At 36.5% G+C, this 19,608-nt stretch overlaps 1 protein-coding gene and 1 long non-coding RNA gene across 8 annotated transcripts in view; one reads left to right on the top strand and one right to left on the bottom strand.

The window, feature by feature from the left end:
- Positions 1 to 19,608, bottom strand: part of DIAPH3 (diaphanous related formin 3) — a 562,435-nt gene that overhangs the window by 350,496 nt on the left and 192,331 nt on the right. For all 7 annotated transcript variants that reach the window (XR_009739822.1, XM_061434429.1, XM_061434430.1 and 4 more), the window contains 6 exons: positions 16,730 to 16,840; positions 16,324 to 16,442; positions 15,405 to 15,521; positions 9,349 to 9,467; positions 6,676 to 6,740; positions 1,195 to 1,299 (listed from right to left, as the gene is read on the bottom strand). Coding sequence is in view for 6 of the 7 variants with exons in the window: in XM_061434429.1 (XP_061290413.1) it covers positions 1,195 to 1,299; positions 6,676 to 6,740; positions 9,349 to 9,467; positions 15,405 to 15,521; positions 16,324 to 16,442; positions 16,730 to 16,840 (636 nt within the window). In the remaining variant the exon portion in view is untranslated. The remainder of the gene's footprint in view (positions 1 to 1,194; positions 1,300 to 6,675; positions 6,741 to 9,348; positions 9,468 to 15,404; positions 15,522 to 16,323; positions 16,443 to 16,729; positions 16,841 to 19,608) is intronic.
- Positions 12,205 to 12,966, top strand: LOC133258146 (uncharacterized). The gene is made up of 2 exons (XR_009739825.1): positions 12,205 to 12,363; positions 12,734 to 12,966. It is a non-coding gene; the product is annotated as an uncharacterized LOC133258146 (long non-coding RNA).

Genomic DNA, 19,608 nt, shown 5'->3' with positions numbered 1-19,608 from the left:
GTTTTATATAAAATCATATGCAGCAACAACATATTCAAACACAGTGAATATGTTTTCTATAAACTAAAATTTTCTAGCATAGATTTACAAGAAATGCTTCAATTAGGAAAAATTAAAAGAAAGGAAAGTCTAAATTTATACTAGCCTGGACCAGGAAAAAATTGTCATGAATATTTCAGTGTCTAAAGCTCAATCTGAAATATAGAAAACACAGCCGAATGTTTCTTTAATATGAGGGAGAGGGAACCACATAAGAAAGATGAAAACTTTCAACAAACTGTGGTACCTTCTCTTGCAGCACTAGAGAAAGATGATCACTGAGAATTTTCTTAAAGAAAGATTCTATTTTTTTCCCCCAAAATTGAACACTAACAGATAATTCCTAGAGTATCTTCAGACAGACTCTGCAACAAAACTATACACTAACTAAAAAAAAGAGAACAAAATTGCAAATAACATAGGGAAAAGTATGCCTAACATTATTTCAACATAACCATAAATTAGGATGAAAGGAAGATAGCAAAACTATACTTACTGCTCATCATCTTGCATGTAAATCTACATGAAGGAATTTAGCTATGAATTTTCTACTTCCTTACTTTCATCCATGTAAAACATGTAGATAATGTATTTCTTGCTACCTAACTGTTTTGTGTGCAGAGAGTATATATGTGAGCTATCTACTTTATAATCCAGACTTGCTCCCTTTTTTGTTGTGTTTTAAATGTTTACTTTTGGAAATTGAAAAATTATCAGAAAATGTTCTCATTCAGCTAGAGGTTATCTTTCACTGCAAGGTACCCATAGGCTGAAGATTTTGAAAAATAAATAGCTTGAGCAATAATTTTCTGTAGTGGGATAAAGATCAGTGATGAATGACAAATCTAATAATAAAAGACTTTCTTACCCTTAGTGCTTAATTATCTAGCAAACACATGACATCAGGAACAAAACCCAAATGAAACACAAGGAAGAGATTAAACATTTTAAAAAATGCAAATTAAAAAAACAAAAAAGGCAAAATAACTTAAAAAATTTAAACACAGCAGAATAGAAATATATATAAACAAAAATATGAAAACATACAAGAAAAATTAAAGTTTCAAAATTTTGATGCTGTGAAGACATGATACAACCTTTGTTACCCTGTAAGTTTTCAATACCCAAATTCACTCCAGGTAGATAGTATTTTACCTGTGATTTAAAAGCTTGTAACTCTGCTTGAAGCTCATTAATCTCTGCCTCTTTTTTCTGCAGTTGAGCTTGAGTTTCTTGGTGGTCGGTAAACTCTTTTTCAAACTGGGAAAAAAAAAAAAAAAGAAACATACAAGACACAGAGAAAGATGAAAATAAAAAGCACTATTCTTCATAAAGAAATTTGACTCTAATGCTCTGTTAGTGGCACATAACTTTTCTGAAAGGAGTGGTGGTAGCTTTCTGCTAAGTCGCCCACAGCTTTTCTCTAGGTCTCTCAGGGTCCCACCAAAATCATTCATTTGCAAAGGAGCAGACAAAGCCAGAAATGAAATCTGTGCCCTTCTCCTCTCTTCAGAACAAACTGGGCTTACAGTTATCCAGAACGCTGGCATTTTTCTTAAGGGTCCCCAAGTATCATTGCAACTTTGTGTAAAATAATAGAGAGCAAGGCACTGTACTGAATTCCCTGACCCTTACCTGTGAAAACGTATACTTGAAACTTCCCAAGTTTATCAACATGATTTAAAAGAATTCCATTTCAATATTTTTTTATTAATAAATAACTCCACTTTGCAAATGCATCAATTATTTCCTATTTTTGTAAAATAACATCAGAAACTTAAGAACCCAATATAGGTTCTAACCTTCATAAAAGTTTAAGAGGATAAACTCCATCTTCTTCATCATTAATCTTTAGAAAATTAATGATAAATTAATCTTTCAAAGACCTTAGTGCCACACTTTGAAGGAAGAAGGCAAATGATAAAATTTGGTAAATCCAATGAGTCTTCTAATTGATATAGGCACTTGTCACAAGTCACCATCCTGCACTGAAAACAGTTTCACCTGGCCATCATCTTCACTAAAATCCCTCTACTAGCAGAGATGAACATGAGTTCTGTCTCATGATCGAGAACACGTACTTGACTCCCTTTTAAAAAGGAAGAAAGTAATCACTAAAAAAGACAAATAGTTCACAAATGTAGCCTTGAGACTTTAAAATACTGTCAAATGAGGGTTAGGCTTTGGATTAGGAATAAGGTCTCCATACACTGGTGGCTTCCAAGTTCCCATCACCAGCTCCAGATTCACAACTGCATTCCAGACTGCAAACCAGTCTATAAATATATTTCCAACCTAAGGAAGGTTTTTCAAGAGTAAGGAAGCATTCCAGTATTTTCAAAACCAATACTGTCTTTCTCTCTACAAACTTTGTTTTTTTAATACTGCTATTCCATCCAAAAGATAGCTCACATATCATGACTCCTTTGTCTTAAATCTTTAGTGGCTTCATTATAAAAACCACACTTATTAACCTAATACCTAAGAACCACCTGATATCTGGTCCCATTCCACCTCTTTCCTTTATTCAACAAATATCCAACAGCGTGACTATTACGTGTTTCTCAGAGTGGCAGGGACTAGGGGTACAGAGTTTAAAAGAATATGATCATTGTGTTTAGTAAGCATAGTGTCTGGTGGCAAAATGAAAACAAACTAACCATCCAAAATCTATGAAAATTATTCACAATAGAGAAAGGACAGGAGGCATGTGTGTCATTCCTGGAGCAATGATGCTTGATCTAAGGTTTGAAGAACTTAAGTCATTAGCTGAGAAGCGTAGCTTGCATTTCAGATAGTGACTAGTACAGTGCATACATGAATGACAAGCCATCCCTTGTAAGGGCCACAAAATGAAGTCTGAGAACAAACTGCAGAGGATGAAGCTAGAGATACACCAGAGCGAAACTATGGAAAGGAAGTTTACAGTAAACCAAAAAGCTTTTTCTTTTCCCTAATAACTACAGACAATTTTTAGAGTATTTATCACAGGAAAGCAATGTAATCAGATCTGCACTTTGGAAAACCCAACGAGCAGCAGCACGGACAATGGACTGAAGATAGACTAGAGTCACAGAAACGAGGCGCTGCAGCTATCCAAGCAAGGATGCAAGCCCTGCTGGAGCACGTCAGAGAACAGGACAAGAAAACAGGGAAAGAAAGGGGGGGGAATATATACATAACAGAATCGAAAATTAGCATCTGACTGAACAGAGGAAATGAGCGAAGAGACTATAACTAAGATAACTACGTTGTTCTGTTGCTTTGCAAGCTGGCAAAAAACGATTATAATTTGAGGGAATGACATTTTTAGAGACAAGAATAAAGAATTTGGTTTTGAAGATGTTAAGCTTGATATAAGAAATTCAAAATAAATGTACTTATGCCTCCTCCTCAGATAGTCACTTTGCTGCCTCCCACTATCCAGCAGGGCTCACATTAGCCATCACTTCCTAGGGCAAGTGTTCCCTGGCCACCTGAGATCCTTCCTACAGGCTTACACACCACACAGGGTTTTCCTAAAACATCAATTATCATCCTGTATTATAAAACTATCAAAATGTAGTATCATACACCTCAGTAATGCTCACCAACCTGGAAGCTCACTAATAATGAGATTTTTCTGCTTTATTCATCACCTTTCCAAAAGCTTTATATTTATAAATTAAACTCATTTGTTGAGTGAAATCATCAGCCAATTCCTGTCAAACTTTCCTTTATATGTTGAATAACCATGTCAATATCATAAAGGTCCTCAATCTCCCAGTCTCAAAAATCTCTATGAGGTCATTTTCGCTATTCTCCTCTTTATGATTGCTCAGTCGATGTTTACTGCTGCTTAGCAAGAAATAGAAAACTAAATTCTTATGAGAGTAAGAATGAAGCCGCCTTTCTCATAATATCAATATGTACACTGTCCTGTCTTAGGTCTTAGAATAAGATGCAGAAGGAAAAAGAATTATTTATCGGAACAAAAATAAAACTATCAAAACAACCAGAATCATAGTTACTATACTCAAAGAAAGCTTACAAAATTAACTTTATCATACTGAGAGTATCTGTATTACTTACAAGAGAGAGAAATTTCTACATCCTCCCCTATAAAAGGATCAGACAAAATATAAACTTTGCTTTAGCATTTTTATAATATCCATAGTCAAATCACAGTAGCCTTGAGGATAAAATGAATCTCCATTAAAGATGCACTTTACAAAAACTGAAATGATAGGCTTCCTCTCCGAAAGGAGTCAGTAGAGCAATATTACGCTTACAAAATTACATGCAAAAATGTCAAGAAACGCAGTTAAGGTTCAGGCTCTACTTAATTTCATTCCCTCAGGTAAGTGAATTAGTGCATCTATACAAGAAGGTTGATAACTCAATACTCTCTATGTACTTTCTGACATTTCTAGTCTTCATTTTTCAAATTTATGCATTAAAATAAAGAATGTGTCTAGCAACCATGATAGCTTCCTGCCTAAAGCAAAGTATTTACATGTGTCCTTATAAAGCTATCAGAAAAAATTCTTGCTGACACATACAAAATGGTATGGCAATAGAAATCTTTTATGGAATGAACAATATTTTCTGAGTATACCTAAGACACATAACTGCTGACTAAAAGAAGACAACTAACCTTGAACAAGGTCTTTCTTCTATTTACATTAAAAGCTTACAATTTTAAAACAGTGTTTTGAGAAAGTTATCATATTCAAATACTGTAAACCAAAAAAAAAAAAATGATTATAAAAGCCAATTTAAACTCTCTGAGATTCATTCAAACCAAATAACTTGAAAGCGTGCTACTCCCTTCCTACAGTGAGTGGAAGTATTATTTACTGAGCTTGGAACACAGAGTCAGTGGGTGAGAGGTCACCATACAACACAAACATCTATCAACTAGAACATTTATGACACGTAATTTAAAGTATCTATTACTTTGTTTCCCCCATTAACTAAGTCACTTTGCAAAAACAGCGATCTTAATATCCTCAGCTGTAATCTGAGCCTGCAGCCAAAGGCCTGGGAGATAATATTCTCTAAGTATTTGGAGAAACTTAGGATGTCTTAGGGCACTTACAAAGTTCTCCATGTGAAAGTGAAAGTCAGTCAGTCATGTACAACTCTTTGCAATCCCATGGACTATACAGTCCATGGAATTTTTTTTTTTTTTTCCATGGAATTCTCTAGACCAGAATACTGGAGTGGGTAGCCTTTTGCTTCTCCAGGAAATCTTCCCAACCCAGGGATGGAACTCAGGTCTCACACAATAGGCAGATTCTTTACCGGCTGAGCCACAAGGGGAAGCCCAAGAATACTGGAGTGGGTAGCTTATCCCTTCTCCAGTGGATCTTCCTGACCCAGGAATTGAACTGGCCTCTCCTGCATTGCAGGCGGATTCTTTACCAACTGAACTGTTAGGGAAGCCCTAACATGTTCTAAAGTGTCTTCCTTCAATGCGGGAGACCTGGGTTCGATCCCTGGCTCGGGAAGATCCCCTGGAGAAGGAAATGGCAACCCACTCCAGTATTCTTGCCTGGAGAATCCCATGGACAGAGGAGCCTGGTGGGCTACAGTCCACGGGGTCACAAAGAGTCGGACACGACTGAGTGACTTCACTCACTCTTTCACTCAAGATGTTCTATCTTAAAAGTCTATTAAAAATGTACAATTCTCTCAAGGTTCATTTAGGGCTTGACACATCAAAAATGTAGACTCACTAGCATGGTGCCTAACTCAGTCTAAATGTTCCTTGAGTACAATGTTCATTGAAGCAGTGGTAGCAGTTACTGCCATGATTCCTCCAATGAAAGGAACCAGCCCCAAGAATTCAAAATCAGAATAAACTACTTAAAATGTGAAGAATCCAACAACAAAAGATAATAAATTTTAAAAATAAAATTTTAAGATCAAAGAACAAGTGTAATAGGTACCCACTAAGTAGAGACAAAAGCATAATACACTAACTTAAAGAAAAGGGGGGACGCCTGGATGGTCAACAACACTCCTGGGACAGAAACACATGAAACTGCTAACATTCAATACTTATGACTTATGAAAAAGACAACTTTAAATGGTTCTGCTTAGTCTTATGAAGCAACTTTAATCGAAACCAAAACCAAGTTAAACTTTCTCTTAAAATTTTTAGATATAATTTCAATCTTAAGGGCCTAAATTATCTGAGGCCTTGAGAAATACTCCAACCTTAAAATTCTGATTCTATATACTGTCAATCATTTATTTATTCACTCATTCAAAAAATATGTTTAGTTTTCAGTCCAGGAATTGTTTTAGGTGCCATGATAATGAATAAAGCTAACAAAAATCCTTCATAAACTTTATTACAGAGGGAGAAACAGACAAGACATTTGCATATACTCACACAGATACATAAATGGTGTAGCACGTCAAATGGTGATAAATACAACAGTAGGAAAACAAGGACAGAAGCATACGGAAGGTCAGAGTTGGGAGTAAGGAGTTTAAATGTTTAAATAGGAAGTCCTCAGAGGATGGCATTTGTGCAAACACCCAAAGGAAGTAAAGAAGGAAATTGGAAGAACACAGAGTCCCTGAGGCAGAAATATAGCTGCAGGAGCCCCCCTGTAGTCTTGCAAAGTTAGTCAAACTACTTACTTTCTTGTTAAGTTCAGATGCTTTCTCTTCAAACCCTTCTAGTTTTGCTTCATCTATGCAAATATCTAAAATTGCAATGACAAAATTTTTCTTAAATTCACTGTTACTTTAAAAGTTTACAAAGAAAAAAAATTACAGAGAAAAATTAGAAATAATGTCAGTAATAAACAAAATGGAGAAATATATAATGTTGGAATGGAGAATGATTTTCTAAGTATGATACCAAGGTCATAAAATATAAGAGGAAAGATAAACCCAACCACAATTTTAACCTTGTGTTAAGCAAAAGGAAGAGAGAGTTCAACTGTACATATAACACCCAAATGTTGCTATCCTCAGTTCATATTTTGAAGGAAAAGGAGAAGATGATAACCAATACAAATAGGGAAAATGTACAATAGCAATAAGCATAAAATTAGGAATAAAAATCTAAAAATTGATAAGTCATAAGAACAGATAATTGAATTTTCCTAATAATATGAAAACATAAAAATATTTAATTAGAAATAAACAAAGATTAAATAATCCCTAATGCCAAGTACTGGAGATAGCATGGGGAACCCAACTCTCCTAAAAGCAGCTGGAAGTATAATTAAGGAACTTTGCTAATAAGAAACTACACAATATGTACAAAAACTTACTTTCTTTCACCCAGTAATCCTATTTTTAGGACTCTGCTTTTAAGTAAGAATATTCATTAAAATACTGTTAGCAAAAAACTGTAAATAACTTAAATATCCACTAATAATAGATTAAAAGGCTCTGATAGGAATCCACCTGACGGGATACTTCACAGGAGAAGTAATTCATATGGATGTCTCATGATTTACTATATCCCTTCTTTCTTTTTTAATGAAAGTAATAATGAACATTGTTTAATAAAACAAACTACAAAACAACTTATGAGAAACAAGAATCAACCAAATCACTACATCCAAAACTAGTCCCACTTCCTAAGTGGGACCACTCACAGCTCTTTCTATATTAGATTACTTTGGTGGTTAGCTTCTTAACTCTAAATACAGTATGTACACAATTATTTCTTGATTTAACTATGTAGGGCATTATGGATAACTTCCTAAGAAAACTCTTTCCTGTATAATCCCAATTCTCTATAATTTTTTGTTCATTTGGCTGGCTCTGTAGCACTAAATTAATACTTAATCCTCTGATTCTTGTTACACAGACAGCATCTCTTGAATCCCCCTTAGTATGTTATCTGTGCCCTATACTCTCCAACATCTGTCTCCCATCTGAACATGTTAACACAGTGACACTCATTGTGTCTCTAAGTTTATTTGAAACTTTTATAATCAATAAACAATAAATTTCTTTAACTATGTAACTAATTTCACTTATATAGCCAAAAAGTATTCAAAGATTTTATTTCCTTCTCAAGAATTCAATGTCAAAACCTCTCACCTACTCAAGAAAAATATTCCTAATGTCCAGGTAGAAAAACTTTCTCTTCAGACACTATTCAAAATCATTCCATATTTTAGTTTGCTACCTATTTAGAGAATATTTTCCTTTATTTCTATGTCCCTCCCACCCCCAGGAACTTCTAATGTCTTCTCTCTTAGGGAGAGAAACAAGTATTTGCTTTATCAGTGTCATTAGTATTATCTACTACTTTCTCATTCTATACATCCCACACTTCTTCCTGAACTCAAATATTTTATGAGGAAAAAATCAACTTCATGCAAATAATACTCTTTGAATATTAAATCAAGATTTGACATATGGTAACTTCTTAAACATTAGTTACCATGTGGAATCACATATCATTTCAAAGACTGTTTTGCACTCTGTTACTTTTAAATCATTTAGACACATCAAGCCCTGGTCATCTGGGAAAGAGTGGTTTACAGAGTCATAGAGATCCTTCAGATGGTGATACATCTCATGATACAATGTCAAAATAATCATATAGGGTAATATCACCACTAATCTCATCAGAAAAAAAATTTAGCACTGCAAAGCTGACAAGATGACAGTAGCAAATCCAAGTTTTCCAAATGCAGATTTTTATATAAATGCTTGGATTTTATATAGTCTATCATCTTCATTTGATTTTTAGGAAAGTGTGTGCCAAACACTCACATCTAAGTAGCCACAATTTGTATAACAATCATTTTTTCAAAGATTAAAAGAAAAAAAAAAAGGCAGGCATCTCAGCTGGCAACTCAGACAATTACACAAGTACTTCCTTATGGACTCCGGTTTGCAGCACAAGTGACTCACAAATACAATATATTGAATTTTGAATATATTCACACAGAATATATTCACACAGTATACACAAAAGTAAATGTCTAATAAAATTATTATTTTTTAATTCTTTATCAAGGACATTCTTGAGTAAAAAATAGCAGTTTCGTTTCATTTCTTTTGTTTTACCAAAGAACCCCAGGGCTACTGGGGTTTGGTGCCACTGCCTTGCTTCACAACAACGTGCCAGCAGTTTTCTCAATATTACTCTGCAAATATCAAGACAGTGAAAAAGGCAAATAAGGTTTCAGTACTATTGTGAAAATAGATTTGACTAGTAGGACCTTCTGAAAGGGTATCCAGGACCCTCCAGAGTCCACATTGCAAGAAACAACACTCTAGCGCTAACCCATGGGTAAGGGACAGAAGGTATTTCCATTTTAATAACAGAGACACACTCACCAACAAACTGACTTAAATCTAAATCTAGTCTTTTTCGATATGTGAAGTCTGGATCCATCCCATCTCTATGCAGTACAATCTGAGATACACACTCATCAATTAATTTGAAGTACTGTTGCCTAGAACCAAGGAAAAGAATAAAGGTACACTCAATTTATCAGTGTAACTTTACATCAAAACAAAGCTATTTCATTCAGTAGCTTGATTTCCAGTTCAATAATATACTACTGCACAGTTTTAACAGTTGATATAACAGACTTAACATGGGAGTGAGAGTAAATACAAATGTCACTTTCCTTCTAATTATTTTAACACATTAATGTTTTCATAATCTTTTAGTTATAAATACAGTGTGTGTTAAAGATCATCTTCTTATGAAAGTCAGAACCTTGACTTCATTAGTAGGCAGTGAAAAAGAGAATATTCAAATGAAGTGATACTGATACATGCTTAAACACAGTCCTCTGCAGACATCATCAGCCTATCACTATACTGTACTAAAAGGGTTACGATTAACTCATTTTATTTTACAAATCAGAAGACATATTTTCTAAAAAATTATCTGGAAGTTTCTTAAAACCATACAGTTCACTGTGTTTCTACAATTTTTGGAATACTGTGTATTATAAACAGTATCAAAACAATACTTTTTACTTAAAAGAAAGCTAGAAAAATTCAGTTTAACAATTTTTCTCCAACGTTTAAATTTACTTAAAATCCTCAAGCAGGCTTCATTTGTAACTACAATTAAGTTCAGTCCACCTGTATGAGTAACAAGTTAAAGAACATCCTTTGAAACAACTCAAGCCAACAAATGCAAAAAAAGTATCCAGAAGATTCTACAAACAAAACCAAACTACAGTTATGGGCAGGGGCAGGGGGCACAGGCCTCCATCCCAACCACCCAGGAAGACTTACTTCTTCTCAATGACATTTTGCACAGTTTTTCCTCTCCACCTCCTTTTCACTATGTGATGGCACCTCAGCAACTTCAGCTTTCCATCCCTATAACCTATGATCTGCTGCTCTGGACCTACTTACTTACACCCAATAAACCATTTATTACACTGAATAAAATAAACTACAGTTCAACATTAGCAAATAAGAAAATGTTCATTAACTGTCATAGAGTAACAGTATTCAAGAGAGTATCCTTAGGTACAGATCAAGGCAAGAAGGCCTAATCATTGCTTTCCTCAATTTTCTCAACTTCTTTCAAAGAAATAATCTCCTAGCTAATATCTTAGCTATAATAACCACATTTACACTTGAGGTATTAATATATAAATTGCACACATTTCTATCACATTTAAAAATTGAGATGACACATTCTGTCCCTTTTTTACTCTTATTTAATGTCATCTTGATGCTATTTTAATAAAACATTTCTTATATTAACACAAGTTATTTTGTGTCATTTTTTTAAAACCATAATTTCATTAAATGCTTTCTCAGTTCCACCATTCTAAATTATGAGCTCATTTATAATGCAGATGAAAACTGATGCAGAAACTCTTTCAGCAAGGCAGTACAAGTAAAGAACAATATACTTATGGATTCCATAAACGTAAATCTAGAAAATAATCTCGATGTGAGATATTAGTAAGGTAGTGAATATGTCAGAGGAATATGTAAACAACCTAATTAAGGAATAAATATAAATGTCATTACTTCACTAACAAAATGTCATTTTTGCTGGAGAATATTTTGAAGTCACCTTCACTTTCTCTGCAGTTTTTTACCAAAATCAGAAATTATCTCCATGCACATTCAATTCACATGCTATTTTGCACACAATAAGCCATCAATAATTTGCTACAGAATTGAATTTGATCTTCTATTCACCTTCCAATTATCTTGCTGCATTTGATTTTTCGTGGGGCCTTTGCTGTTTACTTTCCAACTGAGTTCCATTTCAGTAAAATTTCCTTTTGTCCCAAAAGCAAAATTGAGCAAAGATTTAAATTCATAGATTGAATTCTTTTAAGTGAGAATATTTTGCAGTCTACAATGAAAAATAACTTATTAAAACCTTTAAAAATGTTATTAATTATCAATATTAATTCTAAATGTTCAAGTGAAAATGTCCAAAAAACTGAAGACCTCTGAAAGGTAAAATCCAGGTCCATTTGAGATAGCAAAACCAAAAAAAATGAAGAGGTAAACCCAAAAGAACAAGGTACATAGGACTGCACAACAAAAAGTAAAATTTACTGTATGTGAACTAAAAGGTAAATAACAAAAAAAAAATTTTAAAGAATATATAGCAAAAGTATTATGTAAATGACCATAATTCTGACTCTATCCTGTAATAAGTATATTCCCACTATAAGAATAAACAACCTAGGGGGTGAGATGGGGAGGGAGATGGGAGGGAAATTCAAAAGGGAGGGGGTATATGTACACCTATGGCTGATTCTTGTTGAGGTTTAATGGAAAACAACAAAATTCTGTAAAGCAATTATCCTCTATAAAATAAATAATTTTTAAAAGAAGAATAAACAACAACAAATAGTAATAAATAAGTGAGAATTTTGGTCCATGGGAAAGAACCAATGGGATCTTTACTAAACAGTCACAAGAAGAACTCTGCCTTCATAACAACCACATCTGGAATGAATACCAAGGGCCTTGGGCTGAAAGAGCCAAGAAGGGAACACAGATGATTATCAAACTTCAAAGGTGATACTGAAAAACTGAGGAAAGGAGGGGAACTTCTATGGCTCACTAATATAACTTTGATAATGCTACTATGACAGAGCACAGCGAGGGCAGCCCTTAGCATGGAGCCGTTGCTGGGCAACAGTACTCTGCCCGTTACTTGGCAACAGGTCCCACTCAGTCATTGGTTGGTGCTACAGTGGGCCCCGCCCACAGGCGACCACCTGTCAGGAAGCCACGGTGGGTGGGGTGGTCAACCAAGAGTCGGGCGCGGCCATGACGGGGAGTCAGGGAAGAGCAGACCCTGGCCTCTGCCAGGGCTCTCCCACCCGTTCCCTGGCCTGGGACCAGCGGGTGAGCTGGGCACCCAGGGAGGAGGCCGGAGGTGCGTCACGGAGGCTCCGGAGACTTCCCCACGGCCACCCACGAGCCGGGGCCTTGAGGCCCTGGGGAACTGCTCTGCAACCTCTGTCTCTGTGAGCGGAGAGTGGCGGCCGTCCGGCTGGGCCGCAGACTATGGGCCCTGCCTCCTGCCCCCTTTTGGGGGCCTGAGGAATGGAGGGCCCGCTGGATCCTGGGCACCGGGTTCCTCAGCGATGACGTCTGGATTGAGTCTGGGAACCTGACCCTGAGGGAGCTGCCAACCGAGGTGGGCCTCCTCTTGGCCAGGACCTGGGCTTTGGAGGGTGAGAGCTGTGCCCTAGGACTTGGTGCTTGTTGTCAGGACAGAGAAGAACATTTGTTTGGTAGAGATTTACAGGAACATCGTCACCTGAATGTGACCTGACTTCAAGAACAAGGATTTCACACCAGGAAGTCTGTACCAACTAACCACGTCCCTACCCACCTTTCCTATAAAAGGGCTTTGTTGAAAGCTTTGGGGGAATTTGGGATTTTTAAAGCATGAGCTACCCATCTTCTTGGCTGGCTCTGCAGTAAACTTTTCTCTGTTCCAAAGTCCAATGTCTTAGTGTTGTTTGGCCTCACTGTGAGTCAGACACACAGACTTGTATTTTCAGTTACACTACAATGTAATATTTCTCTAGACAGTTGATTCTACTAAAGTGATAGGCTTGCCTGAGCATTCCCCACAAGAGTTGTGCTTTTTAATCTGTTCTGAGGTTTAAAAACCACATGTCCCCTAGAGCACAGATATAAGGGACTAGGATCCTAAGTAAGAAATAACCTCCTTCGCAGCACTATGCGTGTGTGCTAAGTCGCTTCAGGGATAGTCCAACTCTTTGCGACCCTGTGGACTGTAGTCTGCCAGGCTCCCATGCATGGAATTCTCCAGCCAAGAATATTGAGGTGGGTTGCCAAGCCCTCCTCCAAGGGATCTTCCCGACCCAGGGATCAAACCCACGTCTTGTGAGGCTCCTGCATTGCTGGCAGATTCTTTACCACTAAGCCACCAGAGAAGCTCTTTTCCACACTATAGACACATTCAAACCTTCAAAAGCAATGAACAGTCTTAAATTCTTGGAAAATACAGAGATCAAGAAAAGGATGGGGTTACTTTAGAATGAGTAAAACTTTCAAGTTTACTTTTAAATTTTCAGAAGAGTACAATGAAATGGCAACCCACTCCAGTACTCTTGCCTAGAGAATCCCATGGACAGAGGAGCCTGGTGGGCTGCTGTCCATGGGGTCGCACAGAGTCAGACATGACTGAAGCGACTTAGCATGCATGCATGCATTGGAGAAGGAAATGGCAACCCACTCCAGTATTCTTGCCTGCAGAATCCCAGGGACAGGGGAACCTGGTGGGCTGCCATCTATGGGGTCACGCAGAGTCGGACACGACTGAAGCGACTTAGCAGCAGCAGCAGCATGATTCTCAAAAATCTTATTTAATCAAGTATTAGTATTTTTTATCTAGCATTTATAGAGTGGTTCAATAAACTGTCTTATTTTAATAAAGTATGAGAAACAAGCAAATGAAGCCTCAAACAGGTTCCTGACTCATATTTTAAAAGACCTTGGGATTTACCGATTCTACAAAGGAATGAGGTAGGGCAGGTGGTCATACTCATCTCAACCTAAAGTTTTACCTTGTTTAGATTTCTGTTCACTTGTTAGGTACATCAAAAACCTAAATTACTCCCTCTGACATCACCCAGAGGACACAGCCTGAATGAAACTAACAACTCCTACTTGAAATCAGAGTAAGAAAAGACATACTATCCACAGTATTTGAGAAAAAAATTTCAGCAAAGTTAAAGGTGGCCAAAACGGCTTCATACTCAAAAGATCTTAGCTTCCTTCATAAAACAGTAATAAAAAAGGAAAGAGGGTATAGAGAATATTTATTGAGCATACACCATATCTGGCTAGGAGTCTCACTCATGTTACCATTTCAATCTTCTTAACAATAGAGCAGCTTCAGTGCTGCTATCCATATATAACTACAGATGGTGGTGCTCAGTCACTCAGTCGTGTCTGACTCTGTGACCCCATGGACATGCATGTAGCCAGCTAAGCTCCTCTGACCATGGAGTTTTCCAAGCAAGATACTGGAGTGGGTTGCCATTTCCTATGCCAGGATCAAACCATGGATCAAACCTACATCTCTTGAGTCTCCTGCATTGACAGGTGGATTCTTTACCACTGATCCAACTGGGAAACCCATACAACTACAGGCAGATATGGATAACAGTTAATTTCTTTAAACAATTTGTTGAGCTTAAGATGTCTAAGGTATAATCAAATGACTTCAAAAGTTATTGGTCTAGCTTTCTGATACATTAGCAACATTAAACTTAACTGTACTATTAAGGAACTTTCTAGCTACTTGAAAGTGAAGTCGCTCAGTCATGTCCGACTCTTTGTGACCCCATGGACTGTAGCCTATGAGGCTTCTCCATCCATGGGATTCTCCAGGCAAGAATACTGGAGTGGGTTACCATTTCCTTCTCCAGGGGATCTTCCCGACCCAGGGATCGAACCCAGGTCTCCCACATTGGAGGCAGAAGCTTTAACCTCTGAGCCACCAGGGAAGCCCTACTTAAACACTAATAAAAGTGATGTTTTAATATCTTTTTTATAACTTATGAAAAGAAACTTATCAACACCATTCCTACTGCCTAAGGACTAACCAGAAAATATTATCCATCATGCAATAAATTAGTAATAAATAAATTTGTTGCCAGTTCTTATTATTATTCAGATGAAAAGTTGTAACCAAGAATCTGCTAGAGCTTAAAAAGTAATAGTAGTATCATTTTATACCATCATCTATCTAAATATATGCCCATAGGAAACACTGCATACTATGAATTAATACTATGAAAGAAAGAAATCTTAAAAATATGTGCATGCTCAAATCAAACAGCTGGTGAATTTCACAATATAATTTTATTAGTGAAAGAAAATATTAGAATATAGCTTCCTCTTACCTTATAAAATAATCATTTCGAATCAGCAAAAGATGCTGCAGAATTGAAATGAAATATCCCTCTGCTCTGGTTTCCTTAACTGTGTTCCACACCATGTTGTAAAGATCATTCACTTCAGTAAATTGATTAAGGAATATGTGGATTTATTTATTCTCTACACCAAATAACTGCGGTAATGTGACACGGAATCTGCTGTGTAAGGCCTCAAAAGATTACTCTCTTACTCTAAAATAGGTATCATATAGACTAAGCATATAATAAAATACAGAGGGAAACTGTGCAAATGATAACGTCACCTGATACTTTCTGGCTTCTCCTCCACAGTTGACTCTAACCAATCTTACTCTCTTGAGCCAAGACGCTCTGGCAGAAAGTGGCGGAGAGCTGGTCACAAAGGCTGCACTGGGTTCTGGGGCAGCCGTGACCGAGAGAGCTGGTGCCAGGCATTACCTACCGTGGCGCTCCCCCGTGAAGGACAGATATGTGGCTCATTTCTGGACAAACACAGACATCTGCAGATGCACACAGCCAGCAAAAGCCCCTAAGAAAATACACGCAAGGTACAGGGCAGAAATAACCAGCAGGCTAAGGGGCCTCCTCCTAAGGCGGGAAAGCAATGGGCAAGGGGGCTCCAAACAGAAAGAACAGACTGCGCAGGTACACATTAAGAGGCCTACAGCATCCAGATTTCAGGTGCCACATTCAGTTATATAAGCATGTTTTCATAAAAACACATAGAAACTAATAAAAAGGTTTACACAAACATCCCTCTGATTCAATAAAGTTTTGATTTTATAGCGTTTACCTAGAAATGGCTTCTGAAGTTTTATATTTTAGGGCTAGGGGCTGACTGTTTGAGATTTAGCAGTAATTATTAGTAATGAATATATATTTGATTGAACATCACACAAAAGGATATTCAAATTCAGCTCTAATATCTTCGAGGCGATGGGAGAACTCCATCAAATCTTCTTCCTTATGCTCATCAAAGACTTTAAGTTGGATATCCAAGCCATCATTCTTAATATGTTTTAAATTCTACAGATATTAAATAGAAATTACAAGGAACTGTTTGGTTTTAATAATACACAAAATTAATGAAAAATATAAACAATAAATGAACCACTCAACTTGATTTATAGCATTCAAAGACTTAAAGTGTTAACTAATACTCAAAACTTATCGTCTGTATTTCAAAAACAGATTTTATACTCAAGCCTTTTTTCCCATAGATAAATTATTCTTGAAAGTAATTTATCTAAATTTCCCCCTACTCAAGTACTTCTCTAATTTAAATATTAATAAGGAGACTGCAGGGCACTTACTGGCAATATCTCTTTCAATCCACAACGCATAAATTCATTTCTGATGTGAAGCCTGAAGTCCAAGTCATCAGGAGATGTAACGAGGGCATTGATGAGCTGCATACACGCTACCTATGATAAATTACACAGCAAGACTTAGACTTGGATCAGACATTGAAAAAGGAGTACTAGAACTGAGACATCAAGGCTGTGTTCCAAGTATTTTCAAATATCTTCCTTCACAGGTGAGTCTATTAAAACGATAATTTGAATGTAAAATACTTTAGTCAATTATAAATTATACAAGAAATATATTTTCAGAGGAGTTTTTAATTCACTCCAACCAAAAGTTAAGTTCTTGTCCAAAAATATCATTCCATGCACACAAGACATAAACTGAACACACATTAGTTGAAAAACTATAAATATCCTTAGATAACACTTACCTAAACTAGGATAATAAAATAACTTCCTATTCATCAAGAGAAACTCAAAGACTTTAAGTCAATAAGAATTAACTAAGGCATAAATTTAGTTAATGTGGTTGCTATAACCAAAAACTGTATTATGAACATTGTAAGGCTAATTACTGGTTTGATCCCTGGGTTGGGAAGATCCCCTAGAGAAGGAAATGGCAACCCACTCCAGTATCCTTGCCTGGAAAATCTTATGGACAGAGGAGCCTGGTGGGCTGTAGTCCATGGGGTCGCAAAGAGTAGAGCACGACTGAGTGACTAATACTTACTTACTTCCTTAACTGACCAGGCACTGGTCCCTGCACTTCGACAAAAATTCAGACCTACTGTATGTTATGTTTATTAAGAAGACATAAAGAAATAACATGGCCAACTGAGCTAAAATATTAAAAACTCATTTTTTTCTCAACTTTTACCCTGGAACTCCAACTTTCAACTTGGATATCGTTTTTTGTTTTTGTTTTTTTAAATCACTGGTTGAATTGTATCTTTCATTATCAAAAATCTATATAATGAAAACAAAGGAGGTAGTTTCTAGGGAAGCAAAGAATTCTTCGTTGTTGTTGATGGTTATTTTTCTAAGTCTGCATTCTACCAAAAGCCAACAAGAAAGACTAGCCTACTGATCAATATGTTTAACCTCATGCTGTTCTCTAAATTGTCCTTTCTCCATCCCTTAAGGCAAGGTTTATATGAATTTAAAATGCCATTTTGGGATTAAAACACCAACAGGGGTCTGAGTTCCAGCTGGTTGAAATATATTGTAATTGTTCTGTTTGATATCTAAACACTAAAATCTAGCCAGCATGCCTCTACTGTCAAAACCTGAAAGAGAGGGAAAAGAAAAACATATTTAGAAAAAAAAGAAAAGAAAAACTTAAAACAGAGTCTACCTTTCAGTACATGTTCGCTCAGCTGTAAACAGTTCATGTCAAAAAGTCAAGTTTAAAAGGCTTTCTTTGCACTTCCTTGCCAGTCATTACCTAGTAACCACAAATTTTTTTCAGCATTATAAAAGATCTCAAACAGCATACGAATCATGCTTCTCTACGTACAGAGAAATTAAATTAGCATTAGTCACCAGGTTTCCAGAAAAGATGCAAATTATAGACAACCCAAAGAAAGCAGCAAAAATAAACAACCTAAAAATTAGCAGCAAATATCACCTAAATGGAAAGTCAATATGTATAGAACAATATTAGCACAAAATTGAGGAGAAAGAAAGGGAAAGGATCATCCAAATTGCTTCCAGGAAACACTTCAAAGGCAATTTCCCGTAAAAGGAAAAATAGGAAATTGACAAACTGAAATAATGAATTTAATTCTTTAAGATCCCTTCCTAATTCTAATGGTAATTTACCATTATCATGACCTATACCCACTCTTTGATTAATTTATATCCTGTAAATATATGTCTACATACAGTAAAATGTATTGATTTATTTTCTTACAGATGAAAAACTCTATAATCAAGGTAAAGACCAAAGAGTTTCTTCTAGGTTTCTAATACATACATTGAGATATTTGGACCTGTTTTACCACACGATTTCACACTGATACAGCATACCAGCATATAAATAAATTTCTATAGACAGTAGAAAAGGCTCAGGAACTCAAAAGGCACATGTTGGCTACCCTAGTGAAGATAAGTAGGTACAATAACATAAATTCACTCTAACAGATTTATGAGAATATACCATGTGAGCATATGGAGACAGTAACAAAAACAAGGACAGCTGAGGAACAGAACTGACTCTCAAGGATTAATCGGAAGACAAGCAGCCAGATGAAGAGGAAGACCAAGGTGTTCAAATATAAGAGTTAACATATTCAAAGCCCTGGGGCGTTCTGTTGAATCACAAGGAATTCAGATTTTCTGAGCAGTCTGTAAAGGTAGGAAGTGGGAGTGCAGGGGAAGGACTCATTAAAGATGAGGCCAGACAGATGAAGCACAGCCTCCTAGGCCAAATCAGAGAGTGCTGGTTCAGCTGGAAATAGGGAGAATCATAAAGGATTTCATGCAGAGGAGAGGAAATAACAGAGGTAACAGATTAAGTGAAGAAGTGATCTTAGAATTCCCCTAACGGTCCAATGGTTGAGACACAGAGCTTCCAAGACAAGGGCCACAGGTTCAATCCCTGGTCATGGAACTAAGATCCCACATGCCACACAGCATGGCAGGGAAATAAAGCTATCATAGTGGTAACCTCAGTGAGCAATGAGGAGGTCTTGAACAACCTTTCTAAAACATGTGATGGCTGGGTGAACATGTGGTTGAGACCAAAGAAAAGAATTCGCAAGTTCTCCCACCTTTCTTTCTCAACAAGATAGGAGGTAGGAGTATTAAGACACATGAAATGCAAGGAGAGAAAGAAATTTCACAGGACTCTAGAATAAATTCTGCTTTTAAAAATGAAATGTACA

Source organism: Bos javanicus, chromosome 12 (genome assembly GCF_032452875.1).
Source record: "Bos javanicus breed banteng chromosome 12, ARS-OSU_banteng_1.0, whole genome shotgun sequence".
NCBI classification, from domain to species: domain Eukaryota; kingdom Metazoa; phylum Chordata; class Mammalia; order Artiodactyla; family Bovidae; genus Bos; species Bos javanicus.
Note: the sequence above shows the minus strand (reverse complement) of the source record. Positions and strands in the feature narration are given on the sequence as shown.